Raw genomic sequence first — 24,081 nt, 5'->3', positions numbered from 1 at the left:
TAACATAGTTAAATAAATGTTAATAATTAAAAATAGAACAGAAGAGTTGAGTCTTTTCAGTAGTTGAGTCACTTTTTTTACACAGTTTAACACGGTCAATGATAAAAAAAAAGACAAAGTTAAAGCTAGGACAAAGAGAAGAAAATATTACATCAGACTACTGTCTCTTTTCCTTCTGAAAAAGAAAGCATAATGTCACCTAACACTGATTTAGTTTTGAGAATGATTACATAATAAAGCTTTAATCAGGGAGCCAGAGTTTAAAGTGTAATTTTCTTGCTCACATACGTTAAATTTGCTCTTGAAGTGATCTACTAAATAACTTAATCGAGTCAAAGACTTTAAATCTTTACTCCAACTTATATGTAGAAAAATGTATGGTTTATTCTAACCCTTTAATGGCCTTTAAAATTAATATATTTAATTTCAATCAGTAACAAAAACAACAAAAACAAACAGATAATCATAGAAATCGCACACTCTCCTGACTAGGGACTTATTTTGAATAACTGCTAGTATAGCTGAATAAGTACTACATCCGCCATGTTGTCATTATCATGTGATCTACCAACATCAGTTGCGTCGCTTCAGTGTCATTCATAAATCCTCTCCCGTGGCCTCATGGGATAGTGAAGTGTTTATTGTGTGCACACTTCAGAAGTAGTAGTAGGTCATCCTGGTGCTCTTTTATGAGAACTGTGAATTCAGATACACTACTCTGGTCACATATAGTTTTTCAGCTACTATAAAGTAGGGAAGTTTGCAATTTCAGATGTAGCTGCAGAGAATTTGAGTTTACCAGGTGGTTCATCTAACAAGACTAATAGTGAAGCATTGGTTTGCAGTTCACATGTTCTTGTGGTCATCAACTAAAAACCACCAGGCTCATTTGAGATGTCTTGAAAGTAGGCGAGAGTAGATGACTGCGGTCAGTGTAGTGAAATAAGTGCATTCAAGACGGACAGTTCTCACTGCTCATAGTGTATCAAACACCTATGAAATCATGTGATGGAGATTTAATTATGTGATTTACCCTCATGCGCTTAGTGGCTAAAAAACTGGATGTAATTTAAGTTCTGTTGCTTTAATATTAAATTAAATATGATGAAATCAAAGTACCGGTTATAAGGCATTCACTGTTGTAAATCCCCCAGAATGCAGTGCGGGCTGAACTGTCCAGTGATCGCAAGGAGAGGTGGCGTCCCGCAGGAGCGTCAGCTGAAAGCATGTGTGCCAGAAACACTTTCTAAAGGGATCTGCACTGACACACCTGTCGAAACCGTCCTCATCATCTCATCATTCCTGCAGTCCACCGACCACACACGACGGGTGAGTAACGTGTGTGTGCGGCTGCTGCACGTTTATACAATTAGAGCTAATGGGTGGAGCTTGACGTCCAGCCACACTAAAAACCCTAACCATAACCATAGACTGTAAAAAAAATATGGACGTAGTATCCGTGACGTCACTTGTAGTGTTTCTGAAGAGCATTTTTCGGAGCAGGCGGTCGCCATCTTGTCAGCTTTACTCCCGGATAAACGAAAATGTGCAGCGAGGCGATTAGCTGAGGTGACGTGACGCTAACAGACAGCAGACAAACGGCTAGTAGTGACATCAGCGGCAATTCACCTGCCACGATGACTTTTATCAATCAATGATTGGCTTTTAATTTAGACGGCCATTTTGCACTTCGCACTTTCTCCCATTCATAAATAATATGAGTGCGGCGTTTTTGGAAAATCCACAAATATCTGGACTTCACCACCGTCTACTCAAGCCAATAAGATAACGGACACAGTGGCCATGTTTGCACCTGGTATTAAGATGCGTTTTGGTCGATTGGATTACAAGTGGACGACGATAAATACAGGTGTAAACGGGTCTGAAACATTTTGAGCTTGTCCAGTTTCACATGCCACTTCCAGAGGTAGATTGCTTTCATACTGTAAGCACTCATGTGATCGAATCTGTTCAAACAGCCACTAAAGCCCGTCTTCTCTCCGTCTACTGATCTAATGTGGGAACATTATGGGAAGAGCGATAGCCAGACGGGATTTAAACTCTGTCGACTGAAGACTCAAGTTTGGTTTGAAGATGGAAAACGTACCAAGCACAATGTTCTCTCTCCATTCCTGATGTCTAACACACTCACAGCGTTTGGCTGGTCATCTCCGATAGTGTTTATATGTAAATTACATGAGCTTATTGTCCATTAGATTGAAAGATCTGAAAAACCCACATATTTACCTTCCCATAGACCCTCCCTCGAAGAAATCAGGACAGAAGTGGTTGAAAGTGGACAAAAAAGAAGGATTAAAACACCAGATGTAAACGGGAATGTGTTTCCCTCATCTACTTGTGATCCGATCGAACAAAACGCAGGTTTTAACACCAGCCCTTGAGCCCAATAGTAGCATGTTCTAGCTTCAACCAATCACGCTTTGTTGGGAAACAGACTTGTTTCGAACTACTCGCTGTGAAAAGAAATGCATTATTTATTTAGTAATATTAAAGAACTCAAAGCCCATATTTGCTTAAGTGAATGCCAGAAACCCTGTTTAACAACTGAATTCCCGGTGAAGAACTAATCCGCCCATAATGCTGAGAATAGTGTGTTGATGTGTTCGACAACACAGCTGCTCCGCCATCGGTAAAAAATAAAATATGTGCACTTATAACTATTGTGACAATTAAGTTTTTAGTTAGCTGTGCCATTGCAGAACTAACAGGGAGGCTTAATGATTTAAAACAAGTTTGATTGTTCGTCCGTGTCTGGCCCCATAAATGAACCTATCCAAGATAAATCAGCTTTTATTAGGCTACCAATATGTTTTTCTCGTGTTAGTGCACATAATAAAAAAAAAAAATATGATGTGTGTATAGAAACGGCTTTACTTTGGGGACAGATGTGTCCCTGTTTATCTCTAACAAAACTATCATCTGCTCCCTTTTTTCATCTTATATCAGCTAAGAGAGCCGTTTATTTGAAATACAAATGAAAAAAATACTTGAAAAGTGTGAATAAGGTGTTTAAAGCAGCACTATGCAGTTTTTTTAGCTTAACTGAACAGCTTCGGAGTTATTGGAATGGTTATATGACTCTTTTCGGGTTGAATGGTGGTCGTCTCGCCCCCCTCTGGTGCCTGTGAGTGGAAAAACCACACTTGCAATTTTGGGCCGGCGGACCGCTGTCAGGAAGTATCGCGTGATTTCAGCTCTCGCGATGTAACGAATTGCTTTACGGCACTGCACACATTACACGCATACACGCCCCATCCAGATCCGGCTAGCTATAAGAACAACTATCGTCATGGCTAAACTGGCATATAAGAAGCAGAAAGCTAGGAAAGGATTGTCGGAGGACCAGAGAAAGAGGAAACGGCAGACTGACCGAGCGAGGAGTCAGACACGAGTAAACATCGGACCTGCGTTTTCAGAATGGCGGAAAAAAAAATTGAAGAAAAGCGTGGTCGGAAGAGTCTAGAAAAAGGTAACGAGAATCTGACAGCGCGAGGAACCGGACAAGAGTCCCACTCGCTCAGGCTTTCACTGTTAAAGTTCAATCCTGCGATTATCATGAGAACAGTTGTCAATATCTCACATAATTATCAGGACATAAATAAGCCTACACGTTGTAAATAGTGTAAATGAGCACAATTTGCAAACTATTATGATAAATTGCAATAATCATGTCTAACAACATCATAACGGACATTGGTTACGAAATAATGCGACGTACATATAACTTTATTGATGTCATCTGGCATTTAGGCTCAGGTAAGCCTAACGCGGTAGGCTACTTCATTATTATGAAGATACGCTCTGCCTGAGTTGTATTTACGACAGTAACGCTAAATACAAGTGCTCTACAGAGACTCTAGGGATCGCTGTTTGACAAAAACAGAAATCCTGCAGTGCAGCTTTAACGTGTAGTTGAATCTGTATGTATTGTTGATGGGATCGGTGTAACGTGAGCATCTCGTATTGTTACTGCGCTCAGATCCCTTCAGTTACTGACCAACAGGTTTAATACAGGACTTCTGGGATTGAGACAAGCAATGTCCCAGAATGGCAGCATTTTAACAAAAATAATCATAAACACTGAATATACTACTAATATACTATTGCAACTTTCTTTACATTGGAATTGACAACAAAGCATTGGCATGTCTTCAAAAAATACAGAATGCTGCTGCAAGAATGCTTAAGTCAGCCAAGAAATTTGAGTCAATTACACCGTTTTTAATAATCGCTGAAATGGCTGCCAGTTAGAGATCGAACTATCTATAAGATTGTGGCGAGCAGGACGTGGCCAAGGGCTGTGAAAGAGCGGCACGAGGTCGGTGGCGTGATAACTGATGAGCGACTCCTGCGCGACGCACCGGTCTCGTATCTCTCACGGAGCAGCAGAAGCATAAAAGGAGGAGCGACAACAGTGGAGATCGAGAGAGGCCAGGCCTGGACCTGTGTTGTGTTTGTCTTGTTATATGTGACAGCAGTTGTACGTGAGGGGCTGCTGCCTTTTACTTTCATTTTGTATTTGTTTTATTTTGTTATTAAATTGTTTAAATGTTCGCCGGTTCCCGCCTCTTTCTTCCTGTAACATCTAACCTCGTTACAGAAGGAGGAACGCGCTGTCAGAGGGCCCTCGCCGCTGTGGGGAATCCGCGGTGCCATCGAGCATGGTGAGTAGAGTCCGTCACCTGGAACCCCGAGGTGGTGCGCTAGAGGGAGTTGCCGGGGGGGCGGTCGAGCTCGCTGGCGGCCGCCTGGGTGCTGGAGGGGCGGCTGCCATCCATGAGGGAGCGGAGGAGTCGCCGGCGTTCGCTGTGGGCCGGAGCCTGCTGCCATCCGCCATGATGGAGAGGAGCAGGGAACAGGGGACTCCTGCCGTCTGGCCAAACCCGGAGGAGCCGTCGCCGTCCACCAAGCGGTGGAGGAGTGTCGAGTTGTCCACCGAGGGCTATCCAGCGCCACCACCAGGCACCACGGACAAGATCCCTCAGCTGGTGGAGGGCCAGATGGCAGTGCGTTGTGGGAACCGGACCAAGATTTATTTTTTTTCCTCTCTCCCCTCTCTCGTCTCTGTCGGTCCTCATGCTTCCGTCTCCTTTTCTCTCGCCTCGTCTGTCCATACCCTCCAGGTACCGCAGCCACCGTGTCCGGTCCCCCTCTCATGGAGGAGCGACGACAGTGGAGATCGAGAGAGGCCAGGCCTGGACTTGTGTTGTGTTTGTTCTGTTATATGTGACAGCACTCGTCCGTGTGGGGCTGCTGTCTTTTACTTTCATTTTGTATTTGTTTTATTTTGTTATTAAATTGTTTAAATGTTCGCCGGTTCCCGCCTCCTTCTTCCCCTAACATCTAACCTCGTTACAAAGATCCTGTTACTTGTTTTTAAGGCTTTACACAATTTTGCCCCTCCTTACCTTTCAAGTATGCTTGCATTTTATAATCCATCCAAACTTTGGAATGATCTCCTTCTTTCTGTAAGGTCAGTAAAGTCACTACCGAAATTTAAGTCAATGTTTATAGCACATCTTTTATAAACTTTCTGGGCATCTTCATAGTGGGTGTTTTTATCATTACCTGGTGTATGTTTTGAGCGTTTTTGTTTCATTTTTTTTATTTCTCTCTCCTCTCTGTATTCCTATTATTTTTGTGTTTTTGGGGATTGTGAAGCACTTTGGGCAACAGCGGTTGCATTAAATGTGCTATATAAATAAATAAATAAATTAATGAAATTAATATGTTGTTATAATGTACTACAAAACACTGAAGTGCAAATTGTAACTGCTAATATTTCCACTAATTATAAGGCTCCCAGTTAGGTTCCGAGTCGATTTTAAGATTATGATGCTTATATACAAATCTTTGCACGGTCTGGCTCAAAATTATCTAGCTGAACTGTTACACCCCTTCACTCCGAATCGCAGATTGCACTCCTCACAATCGAGCATGCTGGTTGTTCCTAAAACTCGCTTAAAGTCTATGGGTGACAGGGCTTTTTCCTTCTATGCATCTGTCCTTTAGAATTCTCTGCCTCTTGAACTTAGGGAAGCCCAGACTTATGCCATTTTTAAAGGTCAACTTAAGACATACTTTTTTTAAACTTGCATTTACATGTTGATGTTTTTTTTGTGTGTTTTTGTGATGTGATGTGATGTGTTTTCTTTTAACAATTGTCCATTGTGTGTACATTGCTTTGAGAAGCTGCTTTTAAAGGTGCTTTATAAAATAAAGGTTATTATTATTATTATTATAAATAACATCTAACAACTATTTACACTTAGTGCAAAGAAATACGTGTTTACTTTTTTTTCTTGATTGCTTAAACACTATAACCAGGCTATTGAACTTATACCGTTTATCAAAAAGCACACCTATTTCCCTAAACTATAAACACGATTCCCCTGTTTTGACACATCAGATTTGTTGAACTGTCACTCCAAAACTCTACAAACAAATCCCTTCATTTCTCATTACCTACACCATGTGATCATTGAGAAAGCACTAGCATTCAATATTGTTCACTCAAGTCAGAACAGCTTCACCTCAATTAGCACACAATAACCCTGGTGGAAACTCTAAAGGTATGTTTACACGACAACGATATGCTTAAAACGGAGAAGTTTTTCCTTTGATTTTTCCGCGTACAGACGACACTATAGTCAAAATGGTCCCCATTCACACGGATCTGCGAAAACGGCCATTAGATGAAACACTATAGACTGAACATGTAATACGCATGTGCATGACGTCATCGTCTTCAGAGATAGAATTTTTTTTGTTTACACGGAGACCGGTTTCAAAAACTTGCACTTTGAAAAATGTTTTCAAAAGTTTGTGTTTTCAGGCACCGAAAACGCTGTTGTCGTGTAAATGAACAGCCAAAATGCATAAAAAGTTTTCAAGTTTTAAGTTGAAAACGGTGTTGTATAAACAGCCCATAAGAGTCAAAACTGATCACACACCAATCAAAACCTTCAATAGATAGTCCCTGCCTCTCAGTGTTTCTGCCCCTCAGTGTTTCTGCCTCTCAGTGTTTCTGCCCCTCAGTGTTTCTGCCCCTCAGTGTTTCTGCCTCTCAGTGTTTCTGCCTCTCAGTGTTTCTGCCCCTCAGTGTTTCGGCCTCTCAGTGTTTCTGCCTCTCAGTGTTTCTGCCTCTCAGTGTTTCTGCCGCTCAGTGTTTCTGCCTCTCAGTGTTTCGGCCGCTCAGTGTTTCTGCCCCTCAGTGTTTCTGCCTCTCAGTGTTTCTGCCTCTCAGTGTTTCTGCCTCTCAGTGTTTCTGCCTCTCAGTGTTTCTGCCCCTCAGTGTTTCTGCCACTCAGTGTTTCTGCCACTCAGTGTTTCTGCCTCTCAGTGTTTCTGCCTCTCAGTGTTTCTGCCCCTCAGTGTTTCTGCCTCTCAGTGTTTCTGCCTCACAGTGTTTCTCCCCCTCAGTGTTTCTGCACCTCAGTGTTTCTGCCCCTCTGTGTTTCTGCCCCTCAGTGTTTCTGCCCCTCAGTGTTTCTGCCTCTCAGTGTTTCTGCCACTAAGTGTTTCTGCCTTTCAATGTTTCTGCCCCTCAGTGTTTCTGCCCCTCAGTGTTTCTGTCTCTCAGTGTTTCTACCCCTCAGTGTTTCTGTCTCTCAGTGTTTCTACCCCTCAGTGTTTCTACCGCTCAGTGTTTCTGCCCCTCAGTGTTTCTGCCTCTCAGTGTTTCTGCCTCTCAGTGTTTCTGCCCCTCAGTGTTTCTGCCCCTCAGTGTTTCTGTGTCTCGGTGTTTCTGCCCCTCAGCGTTTCTGCCTTTCAATGTTTCTGCCCCTCAGTGTTTCTGCCCCTCAGTGTTTCTGTCTCTCAGTGTTTCTACCCCTCAGTGTTTCTACCGCTCAGTGTTTCTGCCCCTCAGTGTTTCTGCCCCTCAGTGTTTCTGCCCCTCAGTGTTTCTGTGTCTCGGTGTTTCTGCCCCTCAGTGTTTCTGCCTCTCAGTGTTTCTGCCCCTCAGTGTTTCTGCCCCTCAGTGTTTCTGCCGCTCAGTGTTTCTGCCGCTCAGTGTTTCTGCCTCTCAGTGTTTCTGCCGCTCAGCGTTTCTGCCTCTCAGTGTTTCTGCCCCTCAGTGTTTCTGCTGCTCAGTGTTTCTGCCCCTGGGTGTTTCTGCCGCTCAGTGTTTCTCCCTGTCAGTGTTTCTGCCCCTCAGTTTTTCTGTCGCTCAGTGTTTCTGCACCTCAGTGTTTCTGTCGCTCAGTGTTTCTACCCCTCAGTGTTTCTGCCCCTCAGTGTTTCTGCCTCTCAGTGTTTCTGCCCCTCAGTGTTTCTGCCCCTCAGTGTTTCTGCCTCTCAGTGTTTCTGCCCCTCAGTGTTTCTGCCCCTCAGTGTTTCTGCCTCTCAGTGTTTCTGCCTCTCAGTGTTTCTGCCTCTCAGTGTTTCTGCCTCTCAGTGTTTCTCCCCATCAGTGTTTCTGCACCTCAGTGTTTCTGCCCCTCTGTGTTTCTGCCCCTCAGTATTTCAGCCTCTCAGTGTTTCTTCCTCTCAGTGTTTCTGCCCCTCAGTGTTTCTGCCCCTCAGTGTTTCTGCCTCTCAGTGTTTCTGCCCCTCAGTGTTTCTGCCTCTCAGTGTTTCTGCCCCTCAGTGTTTCTGCCCCTCAGTGTTTCTGCCCCTCAGTGTTTCTGACTCTCAGTGTTTCTGCCTCTCAGTGTTTCTGCCTCTCACTGTTTCTCCCCCTCAGTGTTTCTGCACCTCAGTGTTTCTGCCCCTCTGTGATTCTGCCCCTCAGTGTTTCAGCCCCTCAGTGTTTCTGCCTCTCAGTGTTTCTGCCGCTCAGTGTTTCTGCCTCTCAGTGTTTCTGCCCCTCAGTGTTTCTGCTGCTCAGTGTTTCTGCCCCTCGATGTTTCTGCCGCTCAGTGTTTCTCCCTGTCAGTGTTTCTGCCCCTCAGTGTTTCTGTCGCTCAGTGTTTCTGCACCTCAGTGTTTCTGTCGCTCAGTGTTTCTACCCGTCAGTGTTTCTGCCCCTCAGTGTTTCTGCCTCTCAGTGTTTCTGCCTCTCAGTGTTTCTGCCCCTCAGTGTTTCTGCCTCTCAGTGTTTCTGCCCCTCAGTGTTTCTGCCCCTCAGTGTTTCTGCCCCTCAGTGTTTCTGACTCTCAGTGTTTCTGCCTCTCAGTGTTTCTGCCTCTCACTGTTTCTCCCCCTCAGTGTTTCTGCACCTCAGTGTTTCTGCCCCTCTGTGATTCTGCCCCTCAGTGTTTCAGCCCCTCAGTGTTTCTGCCTCTCAGTGTTTCTGCCGCTAAGTGTTTCAGCCTCTCAGTGTTTCGCCTCTCAGTGTTTCTGCCTCTCAGTGTTTCTGCCCCTCAGTGTTTCTGCCGCTAAGTGTTTCAGCCTCTCAGTGTTTCGCCTCTCAGTGTTTCTGCCTCTCAGTGTTTCTGCCTCTCAGTGTTTCTGCCGCTCAGTGTTTCTGCCTCTCAGTGTTTCCCCCCCTCAGTGTTTCTGCTGCTCAGTGTTTCTGCCCCTCAGTGTTTCTGCCCCTCAGTGTTTCTGCCCCTCAGTGTTTCTCCCTGTCAGTGTTTCTGCCCCTCAGTGTTTCTGTCGCTCAGTGTTTCTGCACCTCAGTGTTTCTGTCGCTCAGTGTTTCTACCCCTCAGTGTTTCTGCCCCTCAGTGTTTCTGCCTCTCAGTGTTTCTGCCCCTCAGTGTTTCTGCCCCTCAGTGTTTCTGCCCCTCAGTGTTTCTGCCCCTCAGTGTTTCTGCCTCTCAGTGTTTCTGCCTCTCAGTGTTTCTCCCCCTCAGTGTTTCTGCCACTCAGTGTTTCTGCCTCTCAGTGTTTCTGCCTCTCAGTGTTTCTGCCCCTCAGTTTTTCTGCCTCTCAGTGTTTCTGTGTCTCGGTGTTTCTGCCCCTCGGTGTTTCTGCCCCTCAGTGTTTCTGCCTCTCAGTGTTTCTGCCCCTCAGTGTTTCTGCCCCTCAGTGTTTTTGCCGCTCAGTGTTTCTGCCTCTCAGTGTTTCTGCCGCTCAGTGTTTCTGCCTCTCATTGTTTCTGCTGCTCAGTGTTTCTGCCCCTCGGTGTTTCTGCCGCTCAGTGTTTCTACCCCTCAGTGTTTCTGCCCCTCAGTGTTTCTGCCTCTCAGTGTTTCTGCCCCTCAGTGTTTCTGCCCCTCAGTGTTTCTGCCTCTCAGTGTTTCTGCCTCTCAGTGTTTCTGCCTCTCAGTGTTTCTCCCCCTCAGTGTTTCTGCACCTCAGTGTTTCTGCCCCTCTGTGTTTCTGCCCCTCAGTGTTTCAGCCCCTCAGTGTTTCTGCCTCTCAGTGTTTCTGCCCCTCAGTATTTCTGCCGCTAAGTGTTTCAGCCTCTCAGTGTTTTGCCTCTCAGTGTTTCTGCCTCTCAGTGTTTCTGCCCCTCTGTGTTTCTGCCCCTCAGTGTTTCTGACGCTCAGTGTTTCTGCCCCTCAGTGTTTCTGCCCCTCAGTGTTTCTTCCCCTCGGTGTTTCTGCCCCTCGGTGTTTCCGCCTCTCGGTGTTTCTGCCCCTCAGTGTTTCTGCCCCTCGGTGTTTCTGCCCCTCTGTGTTTCTGCCCCTCTGTGTTTCTGCCTCTCAGTGTTTCTGCCTCTCAGTGTTTCTGATTCTCAGTGTTTCTGCCGCTCAGTGTTTCTGCCTCTCAGTGTTTCTGCCCCTCAGTGTTTATGCCTCTCAGTGTTTCTGCTTCTCAGTGTTTCTGCCGCTCAGTGTTTCTGCCTCTCAGTGTTTCTGCCGCTCAGTGTTTCTGCCTCTCAGTGTTTCTGCTGCTCAGTGTTTCTGCCGCTCAGTGTTTCTCCCTGTAAGTGTTTCTGCACCTCAGTGTTTCTGTCGCTCAGTGTTTCTACCTGTCAGTGTTTCTGCCTCTCAGTGTTTCTGCCCCTCAGTGTTTCTGCCCCTCAGTGTTTCTGCAGCTCAGTGTTTCTCCCTCTCAGTGTTTGTGCCTCTCAGTGTTTCTGCCCCTCAGTGTTTATGCCGCTCAGTGTTTCTGCCTCTCAGTTTTTCTGCTGCTCAGCCTTTCTGCCGTTTCTGTCGCTCAGCGTTTCTGCCGCTCAGCATTTCTGCCTCTCAGTGTTTCTGCCTCTCAGAAACGCAAAACGAAAATGCCGTTTTCAAATGTATCCGGGGTTAATCTAGACTTAGGCTAAGGGACTGTTTTCACGACACCGTTTTGGCTGTTCGTTTATATGACAACGGCGTTTTTGATACCTGAAAACGCAATCTTTTGAAAAAGGTCTCCGTGTAAACAAAAAAAAACGTGAATCTCTGAAGACGATGACATCATGCACGTGCGTATTACGTGTTAAGTCTATAGTGTTTCATCGCCTGCTAATGGTCTGGCAGCAGAATACAGCATTTTTAGTAGTTTACCTGATCCATGTGAATGCGGATCGTTTTGACAATGGTGTCGTCTGTACGTGGAAAACTCAAAAGAAAAACTTCTCTGTTTTAAGCATATTGTTGTCGTGTAAACGTACCCTAAGTCTATGTTGTAATGTGTGTGTTATAGAGGGCTTATGTGTCATGTCTAAGGGAAACGTTTGTTTTTTCAGAAAGATTGAATGGTTGGGGTTTCCGTATATGGCGCCTATATACGTGTGCACAGCTCGTTCCCAAAACATTTCAGTGTTTTCCAATTTAAACCTCAGCATTTTCGTTGCCATCTGTCAGCATTTGTTTATTAATTGTTTCGTGACTTCAATCACTTGTGAAATGGGCATAGGAAAGGGCAAACAGGTTGATAAAGACAGAGAAGGCACCTCTACAATGGGTGCTAGCATTACGGTAGCTGAGATCAGTGCTTTACATGACAATCTCAGTGCCTCGATCGCCACAGACTTCAAAGCACCTTTCGAAAGCTTGGCAACCAAGCTAGATAACATTCAGTCCACTGTGGCAGATCATGATCTTCGCATCGTTAATGTTGAGTCTGGCACTACTGAAATTAGTTAACAGCTTGAGCAAGTCGAAGCTACGTGTTTGAGGCTCCAGAAGGATAATGAGTGGCTCAAGTTCTGGTGGATGTCCTTGGATCTCAGGTGATAGCCTCGCCACCTGAGCTGGACAGAGCTCATCGTAGGCTCGCACCTAAACCAGCGCGCCTGGGCAGAGACCGCGACCTGTCATTCTGTGATTTCATCGCTTTTAAGGGAAAGACCTGGTCATCCGTGATTCTCGCAAAAAGGGTGAGCTGCTGTATGAAGGACATAAGATCCGTATCTTTGAAGATTACTGCCTCAACTGATTGCTGTTTTTGACAGATCAATGGAGTTTGCTTGATTTTGGCCAATGTGGTCCTAATTGGGATGGTGAGACTTTTTTCCAAAAAGTTCTGTTTTCCCTCCCTGATTTGCATTCCCGCCAACTAATTCTGGGTGGGGATCTTAACTGCTGTTTAGACCCTTTTCTAGATCGCTCCTCATCTAGGCCCTAGGCGCAGTCTAAATCCAGCAAGAATGTCCAGCTATTTATGGAGCAATATGCGGTTTCTGATTTGTGGCGCTTTTTTAACTCCAACACAAAACCGCTTTCTTTCTTTTCACCCGTTCATCGTTCTTTCTCCCGCAGAAAATTGACTATTTTCTGGTTGACAATAAATAACTTCGATTGGCTAGCTTATGTATAAACAATACTATTGTTATTTCAAACAATGCTGCTGTTACATTCGACCTGGCTTTAACTCCTTAATGCTTAATGATTCCGATTTTATAGTGGTTATTAACGATCGTCGGAACTAACTTTTTATTTATACAAATATTACTGTGGACGTTTCAGCTAAGACAATTTGGGAGGCATGTAAGCCTTATTTAAGGGGAGAAATTATTTTATATTCAGCTTACAAGAGAAAAGTGATGAATGAAAGGAGAGCTAATCTTTTTAATTGACAGACCTGCTGTCTTACTATGTTAATTATCCAAGCTCCGATCTCTTAGTTTGATTTACTTGCTACAAATGAGGCAACTGAAGCTCTGCATAAGACTTGTTGCAATTACTATGAATTCGGTGATAAATCGAGTAAATTGCTTGCCCATCAGTTGCGTCAGTCTGCTGCCTCACACCTCATTACTCAAATCTCAATCTCAATTGGGTCTTCGGATCATCCACTTACTATTAATGGCAAGTTCAGAAACTTCTACGCCTCCTTATGTACCTCGAAAAACATGGCTGAAGAGACTCAATTTGATATCTTTTTCAGTTCCCTAAATGTCCCTTGCATTGATTTTGATATCTCCTCAAATTTTGTAGCCCCTCTCACTTTAGATGAAATTAAGACTGCTCTTATTCTAATGCAGAATGGTAAATGCCCAGGGCCTGATGGCTTTCCTGCAGAATTATTGAAGACATTCTCTGACAAATTATCACCTCTTTGCTTAATATGTTTAATGAGTCTTACAGCTCAGGTATCCTCCATCACTCTTTACGGCAGGCTATTATTTCTCTAATTCTCAAGAAAGATAAAGATCCTTCAGTGTAGTAAATATCGCCCCATCTCCTTACTTTGTTCAGACATAAAATTATTAGCTAAAGTCCTAGTGAGGCTTCTGGAGACGGTTCTTCCGAACATAATTTCTCCAGACCAAACAAGGTTTATTAAAAACAGACACTCTTTTCATAATATTAGACGCCTTTTGAATATTCTTTACTCTTCTTCTTTGAATGAATCTCCAGAATTAGTTATTTCCATGGATGTTGAGAAGGCATTTGAGAGTCGGGTGGCACTATTTGTTTTACACAGTGGGGAAATTTGGTTTTCCCGACCAATTTATAGCTTGGATTAGGCTCTTATATACGTCTCCCTTGGCCTGTGTACGAACAAACAATAACTACTCTGAGTATTTCTCCCTTGGTCGCCGGACTAGACAAGGCTGCCCACTTTCACCCGCTGCTGTTTGCAATAGCTATGGAGCCTTTGGCAATTGCTCTAAGATCTAGTGCGATAGCTGGCATACAAAGGGGAGGGTTGGCGCATAAGCTATCCTTATATGCGGATGATCTTTTGTTATAGGTGTCCGATCCTGGCACCTCTATTCCCTTGGTGCTGAATTTGCTAAAAGATTTTGGCCTAATTTCAGGCTATAAATTAAATCTTACCAAAAGTGAATTAATGCCTATCAACACGGCTGCCTTGGATTATTTTGACATAAATGTGACAAAAAGCTTTTCAGAACTATTTGATGACCATTTTTTTCCGTTGTTTAATCGTCTTGCACAGGATTTTAATAGTTGGTCTCTTCTTCCTACATTCCTGATTGGTAGGGTTAATTGTATTAAGATGAGCGTGCTCCCGAAATCTTTATATTTATTTCAGTGTACTTCTATTTTTATTCCAAAGTCCTTTTTTGTTGCACTTGATAGCTCTATTTCTAAGTTTCTCTTGAATAAAAAAAACTCCAAAGCTCAGGAAAGGCATTCTGCAGAAGACAAAACAATTGGGTGGCCTGGCTCTTCCTAATTTCTAATGTACTATTGGGCAGTGAATATACGCTCACCCTTTACTGGTTCCATTCAAGCAACTTTGTCAATTCCCCATCCTGGCTTCATATAGAGAACACATCGTGTACATCCTCCTCCTTGGCTGATCTTTTATGCCTCCCATATATAATGTCCCTGATTAAATATTCCAATAATATAATTGTAAAAAACAGTCTTAAAATCTGAACTCAATTTTTGCGGCATTTTGGTCTTCATAATATCCTTGTTATGCATCCTGGAGAGACCTTGGATTCGTTTCTATTGCAGACTTTTAAATTGATAATGTTTTTGTCTCTTTTAATCAGTTGACCTCCCAGTTTAATATTCCCAAAAGCAATTTTTTCAGACATTTACAAATTCGAGCCTTTGCACGTAAAAAATTGGTTAGCCTTCCAAATGTCCCTCCCCCTTTAGATTTGGACACCATTCTGAGTGCGGATCCTTGTACTAAAGGGTCAATTTGTGAACTAGTGAATATAATTGTTATTTTGCAATTTTCCTCTGATAACCGACACATTTTCTGGTCCCAAGACATCGGTACTGACATCAAAGTCCAAAACCAGGTTAGCTCGTATGAACCCCTCTATTGACCCCTATTGACCCGGAGTGTGACCGGTGTCATTCTGGTTCTGCCACTTTAATTCATATGTTCTGGTCCTGTCCTTCCCTGTCTTCCTTTTGGAGGCAAATTTTTGTCTCATTGTTAGCCGTAACCTCTTCGGAAATACCACTTTGTCCAATTATTGGTTTATTTGGGGTATTCCATCCTGGCCATTCTATGCCGCCTTATTTCTCAAACTTTGTAGCTTTTTTTACTCTTTTGGCTAGACGGTTAATTCTGCTGAATTGGAAGAGCCTTCACCCTCCATCTTACACTCGCTGGGTTAGAGATGTTCTTTATTTCATAAAATTAGAGAAAATTAGGTACTCCTAGAGAAAATTTTCTCCAACCTAGCACTATTTTTGTCAAGCTTTGGCAACTACTTCGTGAACATGTCCAATCTCTCCAGCTTGACCCTGCTCTCTGTGTTTGATTTAGGACCCCATTCCCTGACCCAAAGCCCACCAATCACCACCAATCACCAGCCTAGCTGATATACTTCTGTATTGCCTGGTCTATATATAATTAGGTTCGCTGTGTGCAGGATTGTATTGGATTGCACTTGTAAGGTTTTATTGTTTGTTTGTTGTGGGACTTCGGTGTATCTGTTTACTGTTACATATTTTAGTGTATTTTTGTCTCCCACTGTTCTGTAATGTGTCTTAAAATGTATAAATAAATCATTAAAAAAAATTTTTCATGATTTTGAGTGGAGAGCTTCATTTTGACCTGAAAATAGTAAGATTGGGGACTTGGGTGAGAAGTTTTGGATTTGTGTCCAGAGTTTCGAGAAAAGGGGGCATTGTTTCAAGAAATGTGTTTAAGCTATCGAGAAAAACTGTAAAAGGTTTGTCTATTGTAGCAACAATAGGAGTCTGTGGGGCAGTATGTGCCCGTATAAGTACACGTGTGTGTGTGTGTGTGTGTGTGTGTGTGTGTGTGTGTGTGTGTGTGAGAGAGAGAGAGAGAGAGAGAGAGAGAGAGAGAGAGAGAGAGAGAGAGAGAGAGAGAGAGAGAGAGAGAGAGAGAGAGAGAGAGAGATGGGGGTGGGTGAGAGAGAATGTTTCTGCTTGTGTTTGTTCAGTGTTTGTCAGTCAGGATGGTTCAGCGATTTAGTCTCCGCAGACAGTACTCACAGGTAACACTTTCAGTGTGTGTGTGTGTGTGTGTGTGTGTAAGCATAAGTGTTCATAAGCTTAAGCAGAATACCTTTGAAAATGTTCATTTGTGGAGTATACACTGATCTAGCATGAGAATGAGAGGGTGGCTTATGTACATTTCTGAGAAGCAAGAGACAAAAACTAAAGTCTCCATTTGCACTCTATGAAATCTCTTTGCCAGAGAAACATTCAAGACATTAAAGAGATTTTTGAGGCATTGAAATGTCAACATCTGTTTGAGAATACCTGATGAAGTGCATAAGGTTAAGTTATGAGTTAAGCTATAACTTATTGACTGCATGTGCCAACAATCCCAATGTTATCTGACACAAAAGACCCTTTACAGCCTCAAACTCTCTCACCACAGAGACACAACAGATTCTGAGTTTCTCTACTATAGGCATTTTACAACTTTGAATGGGCATATAAAGGCATATAAATTGCATATCCTCACTTTGTTCATCCTCTCAAATTAAAGTCATGTGAAAACACTCCTAAAGAAAAAGATGACTGAATTTGATCCACACTGTCAAGATGAGCTCAAGATCTTCATTTACATGCATTTGTGTGTTTGATCTCACTAATAAACATTATTAAAAGAATGCCAACTTTAAATCTGTAAGATTGCATGATTACAGTAAAATGGAGTAGATTGCATATTTCTACATTTTTGGATGCATATGTTGAGTTACAGAGTGTGTGATTTTACCGACTCTCTTGTGATTACACAGATAAAACTCTGTTCCTGGTTCTCAGAGATTGAATGATCATTACCTTTGCAAACAGTGCTTCTTATGTGTTTAACTGGATGCATTTGGATTATGCATGTAATTGACCTTTTAGAAGAAAACATTGGTTACTTTTATTTAAGGTGTACTTATGCATTTAAGTATTATGTACTTACTATAGGGTAAGGGTTTGGTTCAGGGTAAGTTGCATGTAATTATGCATAATTTATAGTTATTACTATAGTAACTGCATGTGAAGACACTGTTAGTAAAACATCTCTAGCACATTCTAACTATTGGGCAGGTTATTTTTTGATATCCTTGCATGCAGGAAAGGTAATATCTGGTTATTTCGAGGTCTGTGAAAAAAGGGCTTTCCTGTTGTTCTGTCATTCCTCTCATTCTTTAACTTCTTACATTAGAGTCCCAAAAGATGTTTCATTTTGTGAACGAAGCATGACCTGCTATATACTTCATCCTCTATGAGCTCACATCAACGGAGCTAAAAAAATAGTGGATAAAAGTAGTGAATCTGTATGGGGTGTTACAATATATTCCAATACAAAAATGCAACATATATATTTAGTTTTAGTGTTTTAGTACTACATTAACCTACTATATATAATGTTTAATATAATGTATAATAATGCAATGGGGGAATATTTGTGGCTTCTGATAACGCCAAATGTCTGATGTTACCAGTAAAAAGTGGCCTACATTATTTTAAATACACTAGTCAGTGACAGAGTGCAAACATATTCATCTAAAATAATTGTGTATTTTCAGCTTCAGAATCATGAATATGTTTATTCTGGTGCCTCTATTGTCCTGTGCTTTGGGTTTCCAGCACCAAACCTATTTATATTGACCAAGTAATGCAACGCATTCTCATCCCAAGGCGTCATTTTATTCACACTTTTGACCATGCTTCCACTTCCGACGCGCATGGCACCCTTTAGCGTCAGGTAGATGACGCTTATCCTCGCGCGTCATCTAACGCCCTTAGCGTCAGTTAGATGACGCTTCCGTTTTTAGCGTCAGTTACATGACGCTTCCGTAATGGGTAGGTTTAGGTCTGGGGTAGGGTTAGCGTGACGCTAAAGGATGCCTTGTGCGTCGGATGTTGAAGCATGGTCAACAGCGTCAGTTAGATGACGCCTTGGGATGAGAATGGGCTGAGTAATACCAAATTTAGCATTTTAATCAACAGTAATTTTTTTGTTAACCTTTTATTACTGTATATGTCTTGGAGTATCGCAATAATATTGTATTGTGAGTTCAGTATCGTGCAGGCCCGGATTGGCCATCTGGCAATTCTGGCACATGCCAGAAGGGCCGGTGTTATTTTCTATTGTTTTGGGCCGAGCTGACCACGTTGCTCTCCTTGATCATTTCAAATTCAATTCACCGCTACTTTTTCCCATGCTTTTTCCCTCTTCCTCGCTATGTTCCTCGCGCTCGCGCCCGCGCCGCTGCTACCGTCTTCTTCTTCTTCTTCTTCGATAGTAGCCTAAGCTACTGTCTGTATACTGCCACCTGCCTTACTGGAGGTCTAGCAACCCAAGTGCAAGCCGCCACTTCACAGACACAGATAGTTGCGTGTTCTGAGTTAACACAATCAGAGTGTAAAAATACGGGATATTTTACGGGAAAATACTTAAACGGGAAGACAGCGGGAAAAGAGCTAAAATACGTGAGAAACCCGGAAAAAACTAGATGGGCCGGCCCATATTTATAGGGGGGTTTCTCCCCCTAGCTACTGGCAAGTGAAATGGCAGGACGTGCATGCGGAAGTGATAGGCAGAGGCCCTCCCCTCTGCCCTAAGTAATATGCTCCACGTCAAGAGTACGCAACCAAAAGCGGGGAAAGAGTAAAATAAATTTTGCTAGTATGTCAGTGGCCGATCATTGAAAGAGTAGCGGAGAAGAGCGCGCTGATGCAACGGCTGCTGATTTAATAAGGTAGGTCATGCTTCTTTTTATCATATATATTCTATTGTGGTTTGGTCATGGTGCTTTTTCTTTATTAAGCAGTTGTGTTGTGTGCGTCGTGCCGCCGTGCCATGCTCGTGTGTGTGCGTGTGTTTTTGGCTGCTGTGCCATACTCGTGTGTGCGTGTGTTTTTGGCCGTTGTTCCATGCTAGTGTGTGCTGTGAATGTGTATGGACTAAAGTCTATGCGCCTCAGTCTTATATCATGACGTATGCCTACAGTGTGAAAGTCATTGCTGCTTTGTATGGTGTGTCTCAGTGGGAAAAAATTTCAGATTCTGGGGACGTTTTTTTTAACGTCATCAATTAGTTGGGCCGGTGAAAACCACCAATGCCAGGGCCGAATTTTGGTCCCAGTCCGGCCCTGGTATCGTGATATGCAGAGCCGGCCCTCCCTATACGCAAACTAAGCGGCTGCTTAGGGCCCCGCCGCCACTAGGGGGCCCCTAAACTATGGTCCGACCATGATAGACCCTGACCTTGACCTGTAACTCAACGTACATTCGCATCACATGTTAACGCAGCGGTAGAGTTACTCAAGGGACACTGCACTTATTCGCAATCACAAAAGTTTATTATTTGCCTTTGCTTTAAAACGTTGCTGGTTAAACATTTCATTCGCGTGCTGTTCTGACATTCGTTTTTTTTTCTGTGCGCGTACACACTGACCACACACACACTAAAAACCTGTCAAACACCGCCCGATTACTGGACTTTATCTAAATTGCGTCTGATTGTGCAAATATTGTCAAATACACTCAGGGTTTACATAAACACAGTTGGTTATGTCTGAAGTGAAAGTAATCAGGGCCTTCTGTCAGAAAGGAATTGATACATGGAGAGAGTAAATAATGACAGAATTTTCATGGGTGAACTACCCCTTTAATGTTAATGCATTTATTATTGTTATCTTGTTACAGGTCCATCTGATTCTGATCTGTTCATTTTATGTCTTATTGAAGTATTTAATTTAATATTGTCCGTTTTGTAATTAAATTATGTGTTTTATATAAGAAGATGCTGTTTATCTAAAGTTTATTTATTTAATTGTTCTGCACATTTGCACGCATTAAAAAAAAAAAAATTACCAGAAGAAGGTTTGCAGGTTTATTTATTACACCACATTGAGTAAACCACTTAGTACTGTAAGACTTTGAATATTAAAGTGCAAAATAAGTGCTGGCCACTCTTGTGGGTTTGCTACTGTTACAATCTGAAACTGTATAAGGGTAAAAATATGCCAGGCACACACTGATGTTAGCAACACAGCTACAACTAATAATTTTTATAATGGGTGTGTTTTGTAGTCTGCGAATAATCAAGTATTGACAATAGTCAATCATATTGGCAGCACCATGGGCCCCCAAATAAAATTCTGCTTAGGGCCCCATAAATACTGGGGATATGTATTGAATCGTGACATGAGGGTATTATATCGTTACACTACTAGTGAATACATATAAGCACCCAGGGAATACAATAGACCCAAACTAGAGAATCAATATTTATCCAAAATACATATTAATTAAATATATTTTTAGCTTATTTAGTCTTGAAGGTAGACAAAGTTGATACATCACGAAGTGGAAGAGGTTGTGTATTACATCATTTAGGAGCATTAACACCAAATGAACTTCCACTTACAGTTGACAAACGGAAACGGGGAATGGACAAAATATTATAACTGATGACTTGACTTTGACCTGAGTGTGTGCTTCGTGTCGTTTCCAAAATGCAGCTATATCTATGATCATAGAATCTGTGAGAAACTGAGGTCTGAACTCAGTTACAAAACCACAAACTGTTTCCTGTTTCCTGTGTGAGATTCCAATGACAGCTATTATTGTTGCTTTATGTTCATTGTTCAAGTGCAGTGATGAGCTTGCAAAGAAAACACATTATCAGTCACACCCATAGCACATGCTCTAATGTCAACACCCTGTTTCATCTGCACGTTTGATGAATATTCATGATTATTTATCCGGGTCAGAGCGAGTTCAGATGATCTCTGTATATTTGAGCCTTAAGCACAGACAGATAATTCTCAGTATCTTGCTTTGCTTCCATAACACAAAGCTTAAAGTCCCCTGTGGTGAAAATCCAGCTTTTAATGTTGTTTATATGTCTATGTGGTGTTTTTAATATGCTTTAAGACAAAGCATGTGTAAATTCACAAGTCGACAGCATTGCTGACTATTTTCTCCTTAAAACTGCAGTGAACCAAAGACAGTCTCAAAAACACGGTTTGAAATCGCTGGTGTTTCTGACGTCACAAACTACCTTGTAACCAATCAGATCAACGTGTGATCGTCAACGAGTGGATCTCTGAGTGAGTGAGTGAGTGGAGGTGGGGCTCATTTGCATATTCATAGAACCGCGCATACTAAATGAGGCAAGGGTGTCGAGTTACATTCAAGATATTTTAAGGCATAAAGAATTTTTTCAAGGAATTTATTTTTAAATATGTCATTTTGGTGATCATAGATGAGTTTTAAGGGATAAAATTATCGACTACAGGGGGACTTTAAAACAGAAGAAAGACATGAAAGAGTTTTGTTTAAGTTATCATCTTGTTTGATTTGTACTATTTCCTGTTCAGTTTTCTGTGTTAGTTTCATGTTTCTTTTGTCTGAGTAAATGGATCTAGCCGCAGTTCGGATCTAAAAAAAAGGGTTTGTATATTCGGTCACTCTAGTGCATTACATCATTGTGGATCCCCCTCCACCAACTGAGAGAGCGAGGAGAATCCAGACCCATTAACATTGAGGAATAGATTAGCACCAAGAAGGGCAGCATGATTCATCTAAAATAACTTAAAATCACACTTAAACCGATTTGGTTTATTGCGGTTATGAAATCGCAAAGGCTGAGATTATTTTTTATTTGCAGCTTGTCAGTGACGTACGGCTCTGTGATCAGTAGTAAACGCTGCTCCATCTGAAAGCACTGCGAGTCACTTATAACATGCACTTCAAAAAGCAACACACGTCAAAAATCTTCACAAACATGAGAAGCATTTAATAACCTCTTGTCCAACAAAAGACAACATTTACTAACATGTTTTTTCTCCAAACTCACTTCATAAAGACAGTGGCGCTCATCCTTCTGTGAGATGATGTGCTTCTTACACCGAATAAGGCAGTCGTGTGTTTATTAGTCATGTTTCATCAATCAAAGCGTTTCAATCTTCTGCTTATTCAGCTACAGATAGTATGATGCCCGATAGGGATTTCTTGGGCTGAATCCGAAATAGCCGCCTAAACCCTCATTCACTATTCCCTATGTTAGTCCACAAATACTGTTCACTTGAAGGAGTGAATGAAAACGAGTGAGCGAATTCGGACAGCCGTTGAGCGTACTTATTGCAGTGCAATGTGGGATGGAATAAGTGCACTCAATAATGTTCACTATGGTTTTGGACACCAGTACAAATGTCTGTCCCCTCAAATAACGCTTATTTGAGGGAATAGGGGGCGATTTCGGATTCAGCCCTGGAATGAGATGCGTTATCAACTTCTGCGGCGGGGCACACTTGGAGTTTCTGTGTGAGACGTCCTCTGACCTTCAGATGGAGCAGCATTTACCATTGATCACAGAGCCATGCTGCACTAAATTAATCGCAGCCTTTGCCAAATCGTGTGCGGTTTCATTTCGATTAATCGTGCAGCCCTAGCACCAAGCCTGTTTTCTCACCCAGCACCTCCTCTGCCTGTCCCGTATTGACCAAGGAGGACATTTTTGAATTCTGTCTGTCCCTTATCAGCTAAGGAAGCAATTCTCGATATCTTTGCCTGTCCTGTAACAGCTAAGGAGGCAGTTTTGTGGACACTCCGTCTGTCTTGTATCGGCCAACGAGACATCTCGTAACCCTCTGCCCGTACTACCCGGATCTTCGATCCTGTCTTCACTGGCTCCCTTCAGCCCTTCGACTCCCCCTTCGTTGGCTCCTCTTAGCACCTCAGATTCGCCTTGGACTTTGTTTGCCAGCTCCACCCTGCTGTGTCGACCCACTGGCTCCACCTCGAACCACCATCCCAGCACTCAACCTCGAACCACCATCCCAGCACTCAACCTCGGTCCGTCAACCAGTCAGCTCCACCTTGGCTCCTCCTGGGACCATCGTCCTTCCAGCTTCACCGGGCTTTTCTCATTCCTCCGGCTCAACCTCGGTCAGTCATCGGTCGGAATCTGTCATGGACTTCTGCACCTTGTCCCTCCACCCCTTTAGCTTCGTCACGCTCCTCATTCCCTCCGGCTCTGCCTCAGTCCTCAGTTCTCTCGCACCCTGGCTCCACCTCGGCCGCTCGTCCCTGAGGCTTCACCTCGGCCTCCAGGACCTTCGGTGTCACCCAGTCTCTTCAGGTCTTTGGCTCCACCAAGGCTCCTCCCTCCATCGGCTCCACCGTGGGCCTTCAGCCTGATAGTATTGTTTGGAGTTAAGGTCTTTGCACATTGAGTTCCGAAATTCGCGTCCGAAATTTTCGTACGATAAAAAATAAATACGACCTCATGTTTTGGCAATCACGTTTACACACTGCCTCCGAAACTTTCGTCCACCATAAAAAATTTGGACAAGTTCGATTTTCTGCGTTTTTTGGAATCGGAATAAGCATTTTTTATGGTGTTTTGACCATTCAGAGCCATCGAATGACGAATACGAAAAATGCGTAAAAAAAATGTTGGACTCTGTGCAAAGACCTTTACTCCCTGGCTCTTCCCTCGTTCTGGGTTGCCCCTTCTATCACACCTGTGTCCTCCTCCTAAGCCCCCTTCCGCCCTCCTCTGTTGAACATTTTTTGTGTTAAAGTCCCCCTGTGATGAAAATCCTGCCTTTAATGTTGTTTATGTGTCTATGTGATGTTTTTAATATGCTTTAAGACAATCCATGTGTAAATTCATAAGTCGACAGCATTGCTGAGTATTTTCTCCTTAAAACTGCAGTGAACCAAAGACAGTCTCAAAAACACGTTTTGAAATGCGCTGGTGTTTCTGACGTCACAAACTACCTTATAACCAATCAGATCAACGTGTGATCGTCAACGAGTGGATCTCTGAGTGAGTGAGTGAGTGAGTGGAGGCGGGGCTCATTTGCATATACATAGAATCGCGTACACTAAATGAGGCAAGGGTAGCGAGTTGCATCCAAGCTAT

At 43.0% G+C, this 24,081-nt stretch overlaps 1 protein-coding gene across 1 annotated transcript; it reads left to right on the top strand.

Annotated features, from left to right (window-relative positions):
• Positions 1–4,682: 4,682 nt before the first annotated feature.
• LOC143703143 (uncharacterized) lies at positions 4,683–14,146 on the top strand. The gene is made up of 3 exons (XM_077197253.1): positions 4,683–5,027; positions 9,554–10,351; positions 10,497–14,146. Exons 1-3 carry the CDS (start codon positions 4,683–4,685, stop codon positions 11,112–11,114), a joined length of 1,761 nt encoding a protein of 586 aa, XP_077053368.1. The 3' UTR covers positions 11,115–14,146.
• The last annotated feature ends 9,935 nt before the right edge of the window (positions 14,147–24,081 follow it).

This window comes from Siphateles boraxobius, unplaced genomic scaffold, assembly GCF_051911475.1.
Source record: "Siphateles boraxobius isolate OS27281-9 unplaced genomic scaffold, OSU_SipBor_1 38, whole genome shotgun sequence".
In the NCBI taxonomy this organism is placed as follows: domain Eukaryota; kingdom Metazoa; phylum Chordata; class Actinopteri; order Cypriniformes; family Leuciscidae; genus Siphateles; species Siphateles boraxobius.
This window is presented reverse-complemented; position numbering and strand designations above follow the sequence as displayed.